A 19,420-nucleotide genomic window follows, 5' to 3' on the forward strand; every position below is an offset into this window, starting at 1 on the left:
TGTGGATGTGGGTGAATACCTTTGTGACAACCTTCAGCCCTTTCTCTAGCCAATGAGGTCCCATTACAACCCACTGGTTGGCTAGCAGAACATGGCTTGGATTAAGGCCCCACTTAACACCTCATCTAGTGCCCATATGAGATGAAATCAACTAGGTCATATGTGGTGGTCTTCCTTGTCCTCATCAAATGGAAGGCATCCCCACACAGCACTCTTTGCAAACCTATGGAACACCATCATCCAGTGCTGGGTGTCTCAATATATCCACTCAGTTCAGGTGCTGAGTGTTATCATTTAATCAACACCTTCCATCAAATCCCTTCCTCAAACATTATGAATATCCTACAACTGCATTGCTAAATAGCCATGCCCTGGAATTCCTGAAGGACTGTGAGTTAAGAGGGTAGCTTCTCATTCCTTTGATGCTCCCCACAGAGAAGATCTATGGAAAGGTACTAATACACATGGATTTGGGAGACAAAGAAATAAAGGCATCATGAAGCCTGAAGTCTGGGTCTGGGAGCAGTCTCACTAGAAATAGTTGATTTAAGCAGCTGTAAAATGCTAATTCTCTGTAGAATTAGTCATTTAATTCTTATTTGTCTCAATTCCCAAACATCCAAAATATTTCATATATTTACTTCACAAAGATTTACTGAAAAAAAAAAAGTATTCCAATCCCCATCTCACCAATCTAGGTTGCTTCTGTGGCAAAAAAAAATGTATATAACATTTTATTTACTTTGCAGTAGAATGGGACCAGAATAAACCGCACGATAAACGACAAGAGTAAGAGAGAAACACAATATTTAAAATACATGTGGCGATCTTGTCAAGAAATTGGACAAAATATAGAAAAAGTCTACAACATTTAACAATGGTGACAACAACAACAAAAGTGAGCTTCTCTTCCTTGGTACTCTAATTATTCCAGACCTTCACCCTTAGCCTTCTCCCATATCCTTCCTCCATCAGGATACACATTTTGAGAAAGGGATTATAAGCGAATTAACTGAGCTATAGATTGCTACAAAAATATATGTGTTTCTTTTCTCTACTTCCTCCCACTTCCCAAAGATATGCTTCCATAGTTCAATAGTGGAAGCAGCAGGAACTGATGAATGAGATTCTAGTGAGCACAGATGGGTTTCATTTTCATCTTCTTTGTCTTCTTCCATGGCCTGACTGGAAACTGTACATACCATTTGCTTCTGAAAGGATGATAATGATAAGAGAGGAATTAGGGTTTTCTAGGTTACTTAATAATCCCCAATGATTACTGTGTTTCCAAACAAAATTGACATAGAAGAATCAATCCTTGACCAGTCGACAGCAGCGTTTCATACCATCCCGAAGGGCCTCTTTGACTTTGTCATTCCTCAGGGTGAAGATGAAAGGGTTCAGGAAAGGGGTTACCACAGAAATAAACAGGGAAACTATCTTGTTGTACTCAGCAGCCTGTGTTTGCTTAGGTTTTACAAACAGGAACAAGCAGCTTCCATAGCCAATCACAACAAAGATGAAGTGAGAGGCACACGTAGAGAAGGCTTTCCTCTGGCCCGAGGCTGTGGGGATCTTGAGGATGGTAGAGATGATGTAGGTGTAGGAGACTATTGTTGGGGTCAGCGAACCAATGATAATGACAACAGCCATTAAGAAGAGAACAAACTCTGTGAAAAGAGTGTCACCACAGGATAGTTTGAGCAGTTGCCCTCGGTCACAGAAAAAATGGTCTACCAGATTTGACTTGCAGAAGGTAAACTGAAATGTGGCATAGACTGGCCATATTTCAGAGAGGAACCCAAACACCCATGACACAATGACCACCCAGATGCAGGTGTGGCTGTTCATAATGATGTTGTACCTCAAAGGGTTACAGACAGCCACGTAACGATCCACAGCCATCGCTCCCAGTAATGCGAACTCTGTGGTCCCCACAGCAAGGTACAGGAAGAGCTGGGTGACACATGCAACCAGAGATATTGTCTGCATCCCAGGGAGCAGCAATCCCCAAAGCATCACAGGCATGATAATAGTTGTAACTAACATCTCCAAGGCAGAGAGATGACCAAGGAAGAAATACATAGGGGACCGCAGACGTTTATCCACACAGACAATCACGATGATGACTGTGTTTCCCATTAATGTTGCTGAGTAGAAGAAAAAGAATATGGCAAAAAGAATGTGGTGTAGTTCTTGGGACCCAGGAAAGCCTAGAAGGCAGAACTCAGTGGCACCAGAGAGATTGTTCATCATTTACTCCTTGTTTCTGTTTTTGTGAAACCTAGAGCTCGAAGACTGGTAACATGGCTCCACATGGTCCTGTTCTCCAAAGAGAAGGAAGACAGGTTAGGATGAGAAACTATCTTCAACCTGAAGACCAGGTGAAAAGCCCTGACTGCAATGCTCTGCACAAGGCCACACCTCAATGTGGTGACCTCCAATCTACCTGAAGATCACCTGTCTTGAAGATGAAGACTCCTTCATCTCTATAGAGGATAAGAACCCTTTCTTGTTTTTTTACACCACTGGATATGCCTTCTCTCAGGGGACAGAGGATAAGAGTGTTAAACTGGCCACTTGTGAAGCTGTGTTGATCAGCCACACCAGGCCTGGGATTGTGCCATTTCCTCTTATGTTAATTGTAACAGATGATAGAAAGGTGTTCTAGGTGATGTTCAAAATATGGAATATTGAACCCTGTGCCTCATCCTTACTAGTGCTGTCTAGACTTATTGTGGGGCAGTAGAAAAGCAGCAGAGGACTAAGACCAACACCCCTGCTTTCCCCAGAGTGTAAACTTCCATGGTACAGAGCAGAAACATCTATAAATGAGAACTATAGAACTTGAGATAATTTCCCAGGGAAGAATCATTCTTCTCTAAACCCATGTGCTTTGAAAAACGTTGGGAGAGAGGAAAGGTGGCACCTGTCCCTAACAAGGATAGATCTGAGGCCAGTAGCCCCTGTGGATGTCTGGATCTCGACCTCTCACTTTATTCATCCCATTACTCAAATGTCATCTCTTCAGAGGATTCTATCTAACCCTACACCAATTAGGAATAACTTGTTCATTTTTAGACTTTACCATTCTTTGTAGCACTTTTTATTACCTGATATGATATGTATACTAATTTCATTCCTTCATTGAACATTAAGCAAATTCAGCAGTGGATAGAACAAACAAAACTTCCTGCCCTATGGAGCTCACATTCAAGGGGAGGGTGGATGCCAGATTATATACAAGACAAGTAAGTACAATTATGATGCTAGTCTATTCATCATGCTGGAATAAATATAAGGCAAGGAAGAAGGACAGGAAATCTAATTTCATGTATTCACAGTTCATCTATGATACTAGAATATAAACTCTATGAAGGCAGGGACATGTGTGTATCTATCTATCTATATCTGTGTCTGTATCTGTATCTATATTTACATCTATAGTATTGTTGAGCTATAAAGTCATGCTGATAAATTTCCCTACATGATGGTTGCTTGGATGTGTGCTATATGGTTAAATAGTACTTGATGCTCATTAAAGCAGTCGGGCCATACCCCGTGGAGCCCACTCTTCTTGATTTGCTTTCATGGCTCACATTACCATTTCCCCTTCTTCACTTCCCTTACTCATGCCACCTCCTCCAAGCCTCTGAAGGTTGGAATGATGGGCAAACAGGTTAAGAACAGTATTGTGGGGATGGCTCAGTGATCTGCATTGCTAAAATGTCTGTGTATTGGGCACTGGGTGAAAAAATGTAGAAGAATCTTAGCAGTGACTGTTTTTAACATTGGAACAGAGGAGAAATAAATCTGCTCTCTGCTGTGTAGAGGGGATTCGGTGATGTCCTCAACCACTCTTTAAGCTCTGGGCCTCCTTTGTTCTAACAGGTAGCCAAGCCCAGAACTCCAATCTGATCTTCTCCTACTCTTTCCTTCCTAGAGGAAAACCCTGAGAAAATACTCACCCCCATGGAGGGGCCTCTCCACCCTTCTCAGACTCTCCAGGACTTGGATAACTTGTCTGGCTACTGCTGATGCATATACAGGGGCCACAGCAACTTACTCAACAGGAGCTGAGCAGAAACTCCAGAAATGACAGCATTGTGGGAACTGAGGGTCTCTTTCTCTCTCCTTCCCTCCCACTACCCCCTTCCCAAGGGGACTTAGTCACTGAGGTACCTGTTCTTAATTAGCCCAGGTTCAGGGCGTCCCTAAGCAATCAGACTGTGGAAAGCAGAACAAACTTTTAGTTATTCCCTTTTTTGACCAATTAAGTGTCAGAACTTTTGAAACTTTTTGCTTAATGAAGAAACCTGAAATCTCACCAATCACAGGCTTTCAATACCAAAACTGCCTCCTCAAAGGCCCCAAGTCTAGGATTCAAGAGACATCTCAGACTCTAAGCAGATTACCCCTTCTGCCCTATATCCTAGACTCTTCTCCGATTCTCTTAGCTATTCAGAGAAAAAATCATCCCCTAACCCCCAATAGGACACATTACAATTGACATCTAAAATGTGCACCAATATCCTAAAAGCATGCATATTGGTCTCAGTCAAAGCCTTAACTTCACCAGAAATCCCCTACAAAGCCTGTTTCCTCCTTCACTCATTTCATAGAGAGACTCCTGCTCCTAACTCTGAGGACCTTCCAGAAAACTGGGGAGAGTTTCTGCCCCCAAATTGTACTTCACTCTCTGCTACTGTCTCAGGTTTCCACTCTTCTGAACACACATGCATCTGTATGCATTCAAGCAAGATTCTTACATTTATTTCTATGGTGTGTCCATGTTTGCCAGCTGGGCACTTCAAAGTCGGGACAGCATAAGGACAGCCAATGTAGGCAGTTATATTTACAACCTGAACCAACTGACAAATGTAAATTGTAAGTCTGCTTTATGCTAGAGCGAGACAGAAAAAATGGCAGCTACAACCATTTAACTGGATTTGGGATTTCATTTGAAGTATACCTGTTAAGTCTGAGAGTGTCAATAGATGCAGAAGGGTATAATTTGGGAATAATCTTCCTTCCCATTTCTGATGTTGCCAAGCCCAACTAGATTGCCATATAATATTAGAAAAAATTTATAAGTATGTATCTGCATATTCTTTATAGAAAATCCTGTGAAAATCTATTTTGAAACCTTTTCTCTCTCAGTTAACAATATATAAAAGATAGTCCTCCAAATCTACACATGCTGACCACTTTTTTCTTTCTGCAGTGCTCCATTATATGGATGACCCATTCTTTATTAGTTAGCCCTCTGTTGATCATTGTTTGCTCTTGTTTACATTTATTGTGAAAAATGATTGTATAAACATCCCTATACATTTATAAGTCTATACATGTTGATATTTCTGAAATAAACCCCTACACTGGACACTTTTAGGTTAAAAGGGAAATACACTGAAGGTATTGGTTTCTATTAACACCAAATTATACACCAAAGATTTTGGATTGATTCACACTGACACTAAGACTGTGTGATAAGAGCACTCTTGATTTCCTGATCTACTACTAACAATGATCTAATGAAAATTCATTTAAAATTGAAGAGAACAATATTAAGATACCTCACATGGGAAATCAATTGGAAAACCTATTGAAATGTTTGCAAGATAAAAATTACCATAACTGACTCAAAAGAAATTAAACACATTTCCTAAGTATTCTTAAATATGGAAAATAATTGAATTCATTATATAAATTCTCCCATACAGAAAACTATAGCTTCAAATGGCTTTACTGGTATATTCTATCAATTTTTTAAGGAAGAATTATCTCCAATTCTACACAGAATTTCCAGAAAATTGAGTGCAAGGGAACAGTGCTCATTAATCTTATGAAGTCAGAATTAAATCTTGATACCAAGGACCAAGGACACTGAAAGAAAAGGAAACTAAGATCCCTTTTGAATATGAAAGAAAAAATCCTTAGTAAAATATGAGAAAATAAAATCCAGAAATACTTAAAGAGAATAATGTGCCATAACAAAGGGATGATTTTACTCCAGATATGCAAGATTGGGTTAACATTAGGAGATTAATCAATATAATTCATCATATGAACAGAAATAAAGAGAAAAACCACATGGTCACTTAAATGGGAGCAGAGAAGGCATTTCACTAAAATCAACATCCACTGATGAAAAACTCTGATCAAACTAGGAACAAATGGGATCTTATTATTTTTTATTTTTTTAAATATTTTAATGTTTATTTATTTTTGAGAGAGAGAGACAGACACAGAGTGAGCATGGGAGGGGCAGAGAGAGAGGGAGACACAGAATCCGGAGTGGGCTCCAGGGCCTGAGCTATCAGCACAGAGTCCAACACAGGGCTCAAACCCACCAACCATGAGATTATGACCTGAGCTGAAGTTGGATGCTTAACCGACTGAGCCACCCAGGTGCCCCAAGTGGGCCCTTCTTTAAATTCATAAATAGAGTCCACCAAAAACATAATGGTAACATGAAACCTAATGATGAAAGACCTAATTTCTTCCTCCAAGATAGGGAGGAAGGCAACGATATCTGTTCTCACCACTTCTATTCAACATTAAACTGGACATCCTAGCTAATGCAATAAGGCAAGAAAATGAAATTAAAAGCATACAGTTAGCAAATAAAGAAAAAAATACTTGTAGAGTACATAATCCAATATGCAGAAAATCCTAAGAGATCTGCAAAAAAAAAAAAAAGGAACACCTTCTAGAAATAAAAGGTGATTACCAAGGCCACAGGATAAAGGCCTCAATATACAAAAATCTATTATATTGCTACATACTAGCAAGAAACTAGAAATGAAAATAAAAATTTTAAACTATAAGATGCAAAACCATGAAAAACTAAGAGATTAATTCAACAAATTGTACATGACTATACACGTGAAACTATAAAACATTGCTGATATAAATTGAGAAATACCTAAATAAATTAACATTGTATTTTCACAAATCAGAAGCTTGAATTTTGTTTAAATGCCTTTTTTTAATTTGTCTCTAGGTTCAATAAAGTGTCGCTCAAAATCCCAGGAAGTTTTTATTTTAATATTGAAAAGCTGACTCTAAGATTTCTATGCAACTATGAAGAACTAAGAAGAGCCAAAAGAATTTTGAAAAAGAACAAAAAAGGTGGGAGGCTCACAATACCTTATTTACAACTTAATTTAAGTTACAGTAATCAAAACACTATTTTACTTACATACTATGATTAGATCAACAGACATATAAACCAATAAAATAGAATAGAGAATTCAGACACAAATGCCAACATATATCTTTAATTGATTTTGACCACATGAAGTGTTGGTGAAGGTGTGGAGAAACTGGATCTTTCATACACTGCTGGTGATATAAACAACAACAAGTAAACATACACTTACCCTACAAAGCCATAATTCAACTTCACTCTTAGATATTTTCCCAAGCTATAAGAAAACACATCCACAAAAGACATCTTCATGAATGCAATTTTATTCACAATAAACTTGAAAAACCCAAGTGATGATTAATAAGCGAATGGATAAATGGTACATTCATACAGTGGAACACTACTCAGAAATAAAAATCTATTGATAGATGCACCATCATGGATAATTCTGTACAGGGCTACAGTAAGCAAAAGAATCCTGACATAAATATTATTATTTCATTAATAAGCTCAAGAAACAAAAAATCTGATCTATAATAACAGAAAACAGCCTGAGGTTAGGAATGAAAATGGAGATTTATTCAAAAGGAACACAAAGAAACCTTTAGGGTGATGAACATATTTTATTATTTGGTTGTGATAGCTACATGTATGTATAGATTCGTTAAAACTCACTGAAATTTACACATCAAATGGCTACATTATTGTATGAAAATTAGCATTAAAAATGTTGAAAATATTTTTAAAATAAATCCAAACTATAACAGGAGAGGGCTCATCATTAGGGGATTGATGGGTAGAAAATGAGGTAAGGTTAAGTGAAGTATAAAGTTATATTAAGTATAAACTATATAACTGAGGGCTAAACAGAATAGGTAGACAAAGTAAGGTATGCCGAATATGGTTGTGGATTAGGTGTGAGGATGGGGAAAGTTAAAAGAACACAAGGTGAAGACCAGGCTTAACTAACCCTAATGGATGTCAGAATGTAACAAGTAATTTCCAGACCATTCTCCAAACAGATGTTCTCTTTGACCACGTTCTATCACCTTTTTGAGTAACTTTCGGCAAGCACCTCTTAAGTTTACAAACAAACTTTAGTTTATAAAATGGATGACAGATATAAACCACCAGTAAAGCTTATAACATGAGAGCACAATTTTAAAATATTCGTCTTTGGTGAAAGTTAAAGGATCTCAAGATAGTGAACAATCGTGGATAAACTATTGAGATTAGAATCAGGAACCTGAATGCTAATTCCTTTTCATACCCACTAGCTATGTTATATTCAATTCGGTGTGTGAGTGTTCAACTCTCTGGCTTTGGTTTTCTCTTCTGAAATATCAGGGCAGTGAGGTACAGGATGTCTGACCTCTCTTTCAGAATCTCTACCTTGCCCAAAGTGAAGGGGCAAGGAGCAGAAACTGAGCTAGTCCTTGAGCCTTGTAATGATGCACTGAGCCTCTCAGCCTCCTGCTGAGGCTCTCCACTCATTACCTTTGGTCATGGAACTCCTCTGCAAAGCTAAACTTTTTGTCAGAATCAGCTCTTTCCAGATAACATCATGGGCACTCATAGACCACACCAGACTCGGTACCTAAAGTTACCCTTGATTACTGGATTGTTTATGTGAGTAAAGCTGGTGACTGCCCAAACTCAAAGTTGGCCAAACCTGAAGGCCATTCCATGTCTATATTTTTTCCATATTCCACATAAGCACACTGGAGACACAGGCAAGAGGAGAAGTCAACATGGACCAGAGAAAGAAAGAGCCACCTTGATGATCTAGGAGGACAGATAGGGTTATTACCCCAAGTGCTGAATGCCTGCCCACAAAAGAAGGGATGAGAGAAAATTATCCTTACTTGCCTGCCTCAAAAGTCTGCTAACTGACCTTCACGTCTGCCATCACTTCCCTCTTTCTACTCTGTTCTCCCCATAACTGCTTGAGTGATCTTTTAAGATACAGATTGCATCAGGTCTCTCCCCTGATTAAAACCTTCTCACTGCTCATTGGTCACTGTCCCGAGTGCTGTAAGGATCTATATGATTTCTAGAAATGCTTTTCTCTAATGTCGTCTGTGTTTCCCTTCCTTCACCCCATGCTGTCCGGCAGCACTGACATTCTTTTAGTTCTTTCAAGGGCTTTAGTGCATGCTCTTAATGCACTCTTAATGTGCTCACTCCATTCCCACCCAGCTTTGCCTTGTTCATGCCACACATCAGTTAATGATCACTTTATTTTTTTAACTTTTTAAAAAATGTTTATTTATTCAATAATTCTTTGAGAGTTATTATAAATAATCTCTTTGAGAGAAGAGAGCACAAACGGGGAAGGGGCCAAGAGACAGGGAGACACAGAATCCAAAGGAGGCTCTGAGCTATCAGCACAGAGCCCAATGCCAGACTCAAACCCACAAACTGTGATATCATGACCTGAGCTGAAGTTGGATGCTTAGCCAACTGAGCCACTGAGCACCCTATGATCCTTTCTTATAGGGGCTTTCCCTAACCTCCACAGACATATTCAGGTTCCCTGTCAGGTGTTCTCCAAATACCCTTGTAGTAGATGCTATGTGCCTTCCCCAGACCTCCCTCAGGACCAAGGTACTCACCCCACCCCATAGCTGAGGTTATCCTTAGAAATTGCCCTCAGTTAAGCAGAAGTGCCTCCACCAAGATTATAGCCTTTCCTCTAAGGTAGCCTGTACCCAATGACCTGTAGATGCAGGAGTGCAAATGTCCAGCTCCTGTGTTTGAGGTAAGGACACAAGTCAACACAATTCTAAAGAGCCATCCTAGCTCCAGTGCTCCCGGTGAGATTGGTTCCTCCTGGGGTTGAAGCCTCTGTGGCAACTTCATCACCAGTCAGCTTCCCCTCTGCCCAAACAAATTCTCCCCCATACCTTTACAGGAATTGTCTCAAAGATCACTCCCAGACTTAAGACAACCTGACAATTTCTTTCCTGAATGATCCACAGTTTTAATTATATATCTTGTGTGTGTGTGTGTGTGTGTGTGTGTGTGTGTGTGTGATTTCACTCTGTATGGTATATCTCTTCACCAAATATGCTCTATCAGGGAAGAGACCATGTCCACTATGTTTCCTGCTATATTTTCAGCACATTGTCTGAAAGATAACTGTTATTCAAAAAATGTTCTTGCTGAATTTTCTGTTCTTAATTTTCAATCAAGTTGGACTCTTTCATAGTTTCAAAAACCATTTATATTTTTCTTTATTGAACTTACCAATTTAGAAGAGAACTTTATGCACAAATAAAATAAACCTTTATTTCAAAAAATTAAAAATTGGGGCACCTGGGTGGCTCAATCGGTTCAGCGTCCAAGTCTTGATTTCAACTCAGGTCATGATCTCATGGGTTCATGAGATCAAGCACTGTGTTGGGTTCTGCACTGACAGCATTGAGCTTGAGATTTCCTCTCCACCCCCCTGCCTCTCCCTTCCTCACTGCTATCAGTGCAGGGCCCCCTTTAGATCCTCTGTCCCTTTCTCTGTCTCTCTCTGTCTCTTTCTCTGTGTGTCTCTCTCTCTCAAAATGAATGAACATTTATTTATATAAAAAAAAGAATTTTTTCATAAGATCATCAGGACACTTAAAGCAGATGAAGAAAGCATTAACATATGAGAATAGGCCACAGTGTACAAGCACAGCATATGCTTACTAAGTTTGTTATGAATTACCAGGGCCATAATATTTTATATTCCCATCATAAATGAATCGGGGCACCTGGGTGACTCAGTCGGTTAAGCGTCCGACTTCGGCTCAGGGCATGATCTCGTGGTCTGTGAGTTCGAGCCCCGCGTCGGGCTCTGTGCTGACAGCTCAGAGCCTGGAGCCTGTTTCAGATTCTGTGTCTCCCGCTCTCTCTGCCCTTCCCCCGTTCATGCTCTGTCTCTCCCTGTCTCAAAAATAAATTAAAAAACGTTAAAAAAAATTTTTTTAATAAATGAATAAAAGCTCTATTCATCAGAATTCACACGAACACTAGGATTCTTAGAATTTTACTTTTCTCCAATCAGATAGAAATGATATGGCTCATGGCTGAGTATATTTTGGCAAGTTGTTTAATGTCTTATTTAAAGTTTTTAATGTTTATTCTGAGAGAGAGAGAGAAAGAGAAAGAGAGGGAGAGAGAGAGAGAGCACGAGCAGGGGAGGGCAGAGAGAGGGAGACACAGAATCTGAAGCAGCCTCCAGGCTGTCAGCACAGAGCCCGATGCAGGCCTCGAACTCACGAACCTTAAGAGCATGACTGGAGCCAAAGTCAGACATTTAACTGACTGAGCTACTCAGGTGCTCCTGTTAAAGTCTTATTTAGTTGCTATATACTAATCTGCTAAGTGAACACAATACTACTCACCTAACAGCTTATTGCCAGGATTGAATGACAATATACAGAAATTACAAGGTACTTAGTATACAATCAATACTACCTTCCTTCCATCTATATGATTCCAAAGCATTCAGCAAAGTTTCTTCTGCAGTAGATATTCAATGTATAAAAATCAATCAAATTATATAAAAGTTATATTCAGCATCTTTACTGAAAAAACTTCCTCATGTTCATAGGACAAAATAACAAAGATGTTTAAGAGCAAAATTTGGAATCACACAAACCTATTCAGTTTTAAAAATGTATCATCAATATTAATAAAACATTGGAGGTATTTCCATTAGGAACAAAGAAAATAAATATTTGCAGTGGCTATGCAAAAGAAATAGAAGTTTTAATTACACACCACTCCTTTTTTCTCCTTATCTCCTAATAAGGAACATTAGTTTATACTAGAATAGTTCATATTTTGGGGCATCTGGGTGGCTCAGTCATTAAGTGTTGGACTCTTGATTTGGGCTCAGATCATGTCCCAGGGTTATGCCACCCAGACCTTGTCAGATTCCAGTGCTGAGCGTGGAACCTGCTTGGGATTCTCCTCTCTTCCTCTGCACCCCTCCCCTGCTCTCTCTCTAAAAAAAATTTAAAAATAACAAAAATGTAGGGACTCCTGGATGATTCAGCTGGTTAAGTGTCCAACTCTTGATCTGGGCTCAGGTCATAATCTCACAATTTGTGAATTACAGCCCCCAATTGAGCTCTGTGCTGACAGAGCAGAGCCTACTTGGGATTCTCTCTCTCTCTTCCTCTGCCCCTCCCATGCTGTGTGTGTGTGTGTGTGTGTGTGTGTGCGCGCGCGCGTGGGTGTGTTTGCGCGTGTGTGTGTCACAGTAAATAAGTAAACATTTTTTTTTAATTTTTTAAAGAAAAAAACTTATTTTACTTTGTATCCTATACAACAATATTTATGCAACTTTTAGTAGGAATATAATGAAATACCTGTAGGAAATAAAACAGGAAAAAAGTGAATGTCTTCTCAGATGTATATAACAGACACTATCTAGGATTAGCATTTTCTTTCACCAAGGAACTTTTCCTGAACAGAAACTACTAAAAACTTCCTGGTAAAAGTAGTCTTCTCTCCAGTTTTGTTTTTGTTTTAACTTTGACCGTATAACTAAGAATACAAAGTATGTTAAGAGGCACATATTTAAAATAAGTTACAAAGTTGCAACACATCATGTCTGAGATACATCAAATTATACCTAAGATTTGAATATGATAATTACATGTGAATTAGGATAACGAGTATTTTTTAATTCCTTTTTTTAAATTTTTTACTTAAGTTCCAATTAGGTAACAAATAGTGTAATATTGGTTTTAGGTGTACAATTTAGTGACTCACATTTCCATACAAACATCTGGTACTCATCACAAGCGTGCCCTTTAATCCCCATCACCTATTTAATCCCCCCACCCACCTCCCCTCTGGTAACCATCAGTTTGTTCTCTAGAGTTAAGAGTCTGTTTCTTGGTTTGCCTCTCATTCACCTTTTTTCCCCTTTGCTCATTTGTTTTATTTCTTAAATTCCACATATGAGTGGAATCATATAGTATTTGTTTTTCTCTGACTTATTTTGCTTAGCATAATACTCCATTCGTGTTATAGCAAATGGCAAGATTTCATTTTCTTTTATGGCTGAAAAGATGCTCAACACCACTGATCATCAGAAAAATCCAAATCAAAACTACAATGAGACGTCACATCACACCCGTCAGAATGGTTAAAATCAACAGGTGTTAGAAACAGGTTAGAAACAACAGGTGTTGGTGAAGATGTGAAGAGAGAGGGACCCTCTTGTACTATTGGTGGGAATGCAAACTGGTGCAGCCACTCTGGAAAACAGTATGAAGGTTCCTCAAAAAGTTAAAAATAGAACTACCCTATAATCCAGCAAGTGCACTACTAAGTATGTACCCAAAGAATACAAAGATACTAAATCAAAGGGCTATAAGCACCCCGATGTTTATAGCAGCATGATCTACCCCAGCCAAAAGATGCAAACAGCCCAACTGTTCAACTGATGAACGGATAAAGAAAATGTGATGTGTATCTAGAATGGAATATTACTCGTATTTATATTTAGATATCTGTATTGATTATCTGTGTACTTAGTTGTGAAAAGTAAAGACAAAAAATAAATAGAACAAATGTTATTGAGACTTGATAGTGTATATAGTAGTGAGGAAATGGTGTGAGGAATCTCACTTCATTTGGGGGTAGGAGACAACTGCTGGTTGAGAAATTAAGCCTCAGTGGGCAGACATATCTGTCTCCCAGCTCCCAGTGTGAACATGGAGTAGGCATTCTGGTTGATGCCTTGCAGGGCAGGGGCACAGTGACAGTGTAATGGACTGAAGGTTTATGTTCCCTTAAAATCCATATGTTGAAATGCTGACACCCAGTGCAGCTGATTTGGGAGATGGGGACTCTTAAGTAATTAAGCTAAAAGGAGGTCAATGGGTGGGGGCCTCATCACATAAGAATAGTTCTCACCAAAACTAAATTAGCCTGAACCTTGAACTCAGACTTCTAAGTCTCCAGAACTATTAGAAATAACTTTTTCTTATTTAAACCACCAAATGTGTAGTGTTTTGATATGACAGCCCAGGCAGACTAACATAAACAGTAACTTTCCTTCATTCAGAATCAAAGACCAAACAGAAGAACCTTCCTTTGGTACAAAAGATGTTTCATGCCCCATCACAAATCACTAGACCTGGAACTTTCCTTCCTTCCTCATGGTCAGGGGCATTCAGAGAAGCAGTTTAGAGCACTGCATCCCTGAGATACAGGAAAGGAATGGAATTGTTGATGGAGGACAAGGGGAAGAATAGGAAATGCATTAGCAGTGGGTGGTCAGAGCCTGATTCAAACAGAAAGGGAAAAGAGAGAAAGGGAAAGGAGAAAGAGAGGAATAGGAGAGCTCAAGGACAAGGGGAAAGAGGAAGAAGAAGACAGGTGGTGGATGAACTAAGGATGATCAGGACAGGGTGCAGTAGGCATCGGTGATGAAGGTTCAGAAACCAAAGAAACCGATGAGGACAGTGAGGCTCTCTTTTCTGTCCTCCTAAATTGCCTCTACAAGCCCAGAGACAATGTAGGTTGTGCAAAACCTTTGTGTAAATTAATAAAGGCATCCTTTCTGGATTACTGAAGGAGAAAAATAGTATTTTTCTGGCGAGGGCAGACCTCAGGATATGAGCCTGGGGGTGGGAAGACATCTTTGTGTATGTCTTCAACCCTTTCTCCAGTCAATGCAGTCCCATTACAACCTATTGGTTAGCTACCAGAGCATGGGCTGGATTAAGACCCCACCCAACACCTCATATGTTGCCCATATGAGGTGGAATCAACTATATCATGGTTGGTAGACTTCTCTTTCTTCACCAAATGGGAAGGCACCCTCACACAGTACTCTGCAACTCTATGGAACACCATCATCCACGGCTGGGTGGCTGAATATCTGCCACCAGTTCAGGGCTGCCAGGAAGTGCTGAGAATTACCATTTAACCAACCCTTCCTGGGGCACCTGGCTGACTTAGTTAAGTCTCATTCTTGATTTTGGCTCAGGTCATAATCTCAGGGTAGTGAGGTCCAGCACTGTGTCACTGATGGCACACAGACTCCTTGGGATTCTCTCTCTCCTCTCTCTTCTGCACCTGCTTCCACTCACACAATTTCTCCTTTCAAAATAAATAAACTTTTTTTAAATAAAAAATAAGAATAATTTTAAAAACCCACCTTCCTTCAAACCCCTTCCTCCAACATGATGAGCTCCCTACACTTGCATTGTCATAAAACCATGCCTTGTATTCTTGAAGAGCTGCAAGTTGAGAGGGTAGCTTCTCATTTCTTTGATGCTCCCCATAAAGAAAATCTATGACAGGGTACTGAGACACTTGGATTTCAAAGCTAGTTTTTTTTTTTTTCAACGTTTATTTATTTTGGGGACAGAGAGAGACAGAGCATGAACGGGGGAGGGGCAGAGAGAGAGGGAGACACAGAATCGGAAACAGGCTCCAGGCTCTGAGCCATCAGCCCAGAGCCTGACGCGGGGCTCGAACTCACGGACCGCGAGATCGTGACCTGGCTGAAATCGGACGCTTAACCGACTGCGCCACCCAGGCGCCCCGAGACACTTGGATTTCAGAGACAGAGAACTAAAGGCATCATGAGGCCGAAAGTCTGGGTCTGGGAGTAGTCTCAACAGACATAGTAGATTTAAGCAGTTGTACAACACAGGATTCTTTCTCTATAATTAGTCATTTAATTCTTACTTGTCTCAATCCCCATATGTCCCAAAATATTTCATATCTTTATATCGCAAAGACTTACTAAAAGTATTCCAATCCCCGTATCTCCACTCTAGATTGGTTCTGTGGCAAAGAGTATATAACATTGTATGTACTTTGCACTAGCAATGGGGCCTGGATAACATGAAGAACCAGCAGAGAAAAGGAGAACCATAGAATATTTAAAGTGCATATTGCCATCACATCAAGAAATTGCACAAAAATATAGGAAAATCTCTACAACAGTTGATAAAGAAACAAAGTAAGCATCTCTCCCTTGGTACTTATTATGGCAGATGCCTCCCCTTCCCTTCTTCCCACTTCCTTCCTCCACTAAGAAATATATCTTCAAAAATGCATTGTAGGCGAATTAATTGAGCTATGGAAAAATACAAACATGTATGTATTACCTTTACCTAATCCTCCCACTTCCCAAGGATAGGCTTCAATGGTTCAAGTCGGGAACCATCAGAAACTGAGGAATGAGAATCTAATAGGCAGAAAATGGGTTTCTTTTTTACCTGCCATGTCTTCTTCAATGGCCCTGATTATAAGTTGTACACTACTGATTTTTGAAGGGAAAATAATGATAAGAGAAAAGCTGGGGTTTTCTAGGTTACTGAAAAATGTATACTGAGGACATTGTTACAAAACTGATGTAGAGCGATTTAATCCTTTACCAGTCGACAGCAGCGTTTCATACCATCCCGAAGGGCCTCTTTGACTTTGTCATTCCTCAGGGTGAAGATGAAAGGGTTCAGGAAAGGGGTTACCACAGAAATAAACAGGGAAACTATCTTGTTGTACTCAGCAGCCTGTGTTTGCTTAGGTTTCACATAGAGGAACAAGCAACTGCCATAGCCGATCACAACAAAGGTGAAGTGAGAAGCACACGTAGAGAAGGCTTTCCTCTGGCCCGAGGCTGTGGGGATCTTGAGGATGGTAGAGATGATGTAGGTGTAGGAGACTATTGTTGGGGTCAGCGAACCAATGATAATGACAACAGCCATTAAGAAGAGAACAAACTCTGTGAAAAGAGTGTCACCACAGGATAGTTTGAGCAGTTGCCCACGTTCACAAAAAAAGTGGTCTACCAGATTTGACTTGCAGAAGGTAAACTGAAATGTGGCATAGACTGGCCATATTTCAGAGAGGAACCCAAACACCCATGACACAATGACCACCCAGATGCAGGTGTGGCTGTTCATAATGATGTTGTACCTCAAAGGGTTACAGACAGCCACGTAACGATCCACAGCCATCGCTCCCACTAAGACAAACTCTGTGGTCCCCACAGCAAGGTACAGGAAGAGTTGGGTGACACATGCAGCCAGAGATATTGTGTGCATCCCAGGAAGCAGCAATCCCCAAAGCAGCATGGGCATGATGATGGATGTGATCAGGATCTCTAAGGCAGACAAATGACCAAGGAAGAAATACATAGGGGACTGCAGACGTTTATCCACACAGACAATCACAATGATGACTGTGTTTCCCATTAATGTCACTGAGTAGAAGAAAAAGAATATGGCAAAAAGAATGTGGTGTAGTTCTTGGGACCCAGGAAAGCCTAGAAGGCAGAACTCAGTGGCACTAGAGAGATTGTTCATCATTTACTCCTTTTTTCTGCTCCTTGTAAAATCTAGACATCAAAGACTGGTAACATGGCGCCACATAGTCCTATTCTCCAAAGAGAAGGAAGACAGGTTAGGATGAGAAAATATTTTCAACCTGAGAACCTGGTGACATGCCCCGACTGCAATGCTCTGCACAAGGTCAGACATAAATGTGATCACCTTCAAGTCTGCCTGTCTGGAATAGGGGAAGACTCCTGAATCTCTACTGAGGATAAGGAAACGTTCTCTGTCTTTTTACACCACAGGATAGGCCTTCTCTCCAGGGACAGAGGATAAGAGTGTTTAAACTGACCACTTATGAAGCTGTGTTGATCAGCCACACCAGTCCGGGGACCGTGTCATTCTTCTTATGTTAACTGTAGCAGATGACATAAGAGTGTTCTAGGTGATGGTCAGATCATGGAACATTGAACCCTACACGTCATCCTTACTGGTATTGTCTAGACCCAACTTGGGGTAGTAGAAAAGCAGCAGCGGACTAAGACCAACACCCCTGCTCTCCCCAGAGTGTAAACTTCCATGGTACAGAGCAGAAACATCTACAAATGAGAGCTCTGGAGCTCTCTGGAGATAATTTCCCAGGGCAGAGTCATTCTTCCCTAAACCCATGTGCTTTGCAAAATGTTGGGAGAGAGGAAAGGTGGCACCTGTCCCTAACAAGGATAGATCTGAGGCCAGTAGCCCCTGTGGATGTCTGGATCTCGACCTCTCACTTTATTCATCCCATTACTCAAATGTCATCTCTTCAGAGGATTCTATCCAGTAACCCTACACCAATTAGGAATAACTTGTTCATTTTTGGACTTTACCATTCTTTGTAGCACTTTTTATTACCTGATATGATATGTATACTAATTTCATTCCTTCACTGAACATTAAGCAAATTCAGCAGTGGATAGAACAAACAGAACTTCCTGCCCTATGGAGCTCACATTCAAGGGGAGGGTGGATGCCAGATTATATACAAGACAAGTAAGTACAATTATGATGCTAGTCTATTCATCATGCTGGAATAAATATAAGGCAAGGAAGAAGGACAGGAAATCTAATTTCATGTATTCACAGTTCATCTATGATACTAGAATATAAACTCTATGAAGGCAGGGACATGTGTGTATCTATCTATCTATATCTGTGTCTGTATCTGTATCTATATTTACATCTATAGTATTGTTGAGCTATAAAGTCATGCTGATAAATTTCCCTACATGATGGTTGCTTGGATGTGTGCTATATGGTTAAATAGTACTTGATGCTCATTAAAGCAGTCGGGCCATACCCCGTGGAGCCCACTCTTCTTGATTTGCTTTCATGGCTCACATTACCATTTCCCCTTCTTCACTTCCCTTACTCATGCCACCTCCTCCAAGCCTCTGAAGGTTGGAATGATGGGCAAACAGGTTAAGAACAGTATTGTGGGGATGGCTCAGTGATCTGCATTGCTAAAATGTCTGTGTATTGGGCACTGGGTGAAAAAATGTAGAAGAATCTTAGCAGTGACTGTTTTTAACATTGGAACAGAGGAGAAATAAATCTGCTCTCTGCTGTGTAGAGGGGATTCGGTGATGTCCTCAACCACTCTTTAAGCTCTGGGCCTCCTTTGTTCTAACAGGTAGCCAAGCCCAGAACTCCAATCTGATCTTCTCCTACTCTTTCCTTCCTAGAGGAAAACCCTGAGAAAATACTCACCCCCATGGAGGGGCCTCTCCACCCTTCTCAGACTCTCCAGGACTTGGATAACTTGTCTGGCTACTGCTGATGCATATACAGGGGCCACAGCAACTTACTCAACAGGAGCTGAGCAGAAACTCCAGAAATGACAGCATTGTGGGAACTGAGGGTCTCTTTCTCTCTCCTTCCCTCCCACTACCCCCTTCCCAAGGGGACTTAGTCACTGAGGTACCTGTTCTTAATTAGC

At 40.3% G+C, this 19,420-nt stretch overlaps 2 protein-coding genes across 2 annotated transcripts; both read right to left on the bottom strand.

Annotated features, from left to right (window-relative positions):
* Window positions 1-1,311: 1,311 nt before the first annotated feature.
* Window positions 1,312-2,256, bottom strand: LOC125160807 (olfactory receptor 9A4-like). Its single transcript, XM_047850174.1, has one exon. The coding sequence runs from the start codon at window positions 2,254-2,256 to the stop codon at window positions 1,312-1,314; it is 945 nt and encodes a 314-aa protein (XP_047706130.1).
* A 14,277-nt stretch (window positions 2,257-16,533) lies between these two features.
* On the bottom strand, window positions 16,534-17,478 carry LOC125160808 (olfactory receptor 9A4-like). Its single transcript, XM_047850175.1, has one exon. The coding sequence runs from the start codon at window positions 17,476-17,478 to the stop codon at window positions 16,534-16,536; it is 945 nt and encodes a 314-aa protein (XP_047706131.1).
* Between the last annotated feature and the right edge of the window lie 1,942 nt (window positions 17,479-19,420).

Source organism: Prionailurus viverrinus, chromosome A2, assembly GCF_022837055.1.
Source record: "Prionailurus viverrinus isolate Anna chromosome A2, UM_Priviv_1.0, whole genome shotgun sequence".
NCBI classification, from domain to species: domain Eukaryota; kingdom Metazoa; phylum Chordata; class Mammalia; order Carnivora; family Felidae; genus Prionailurus; species Prionailurus viverrinus.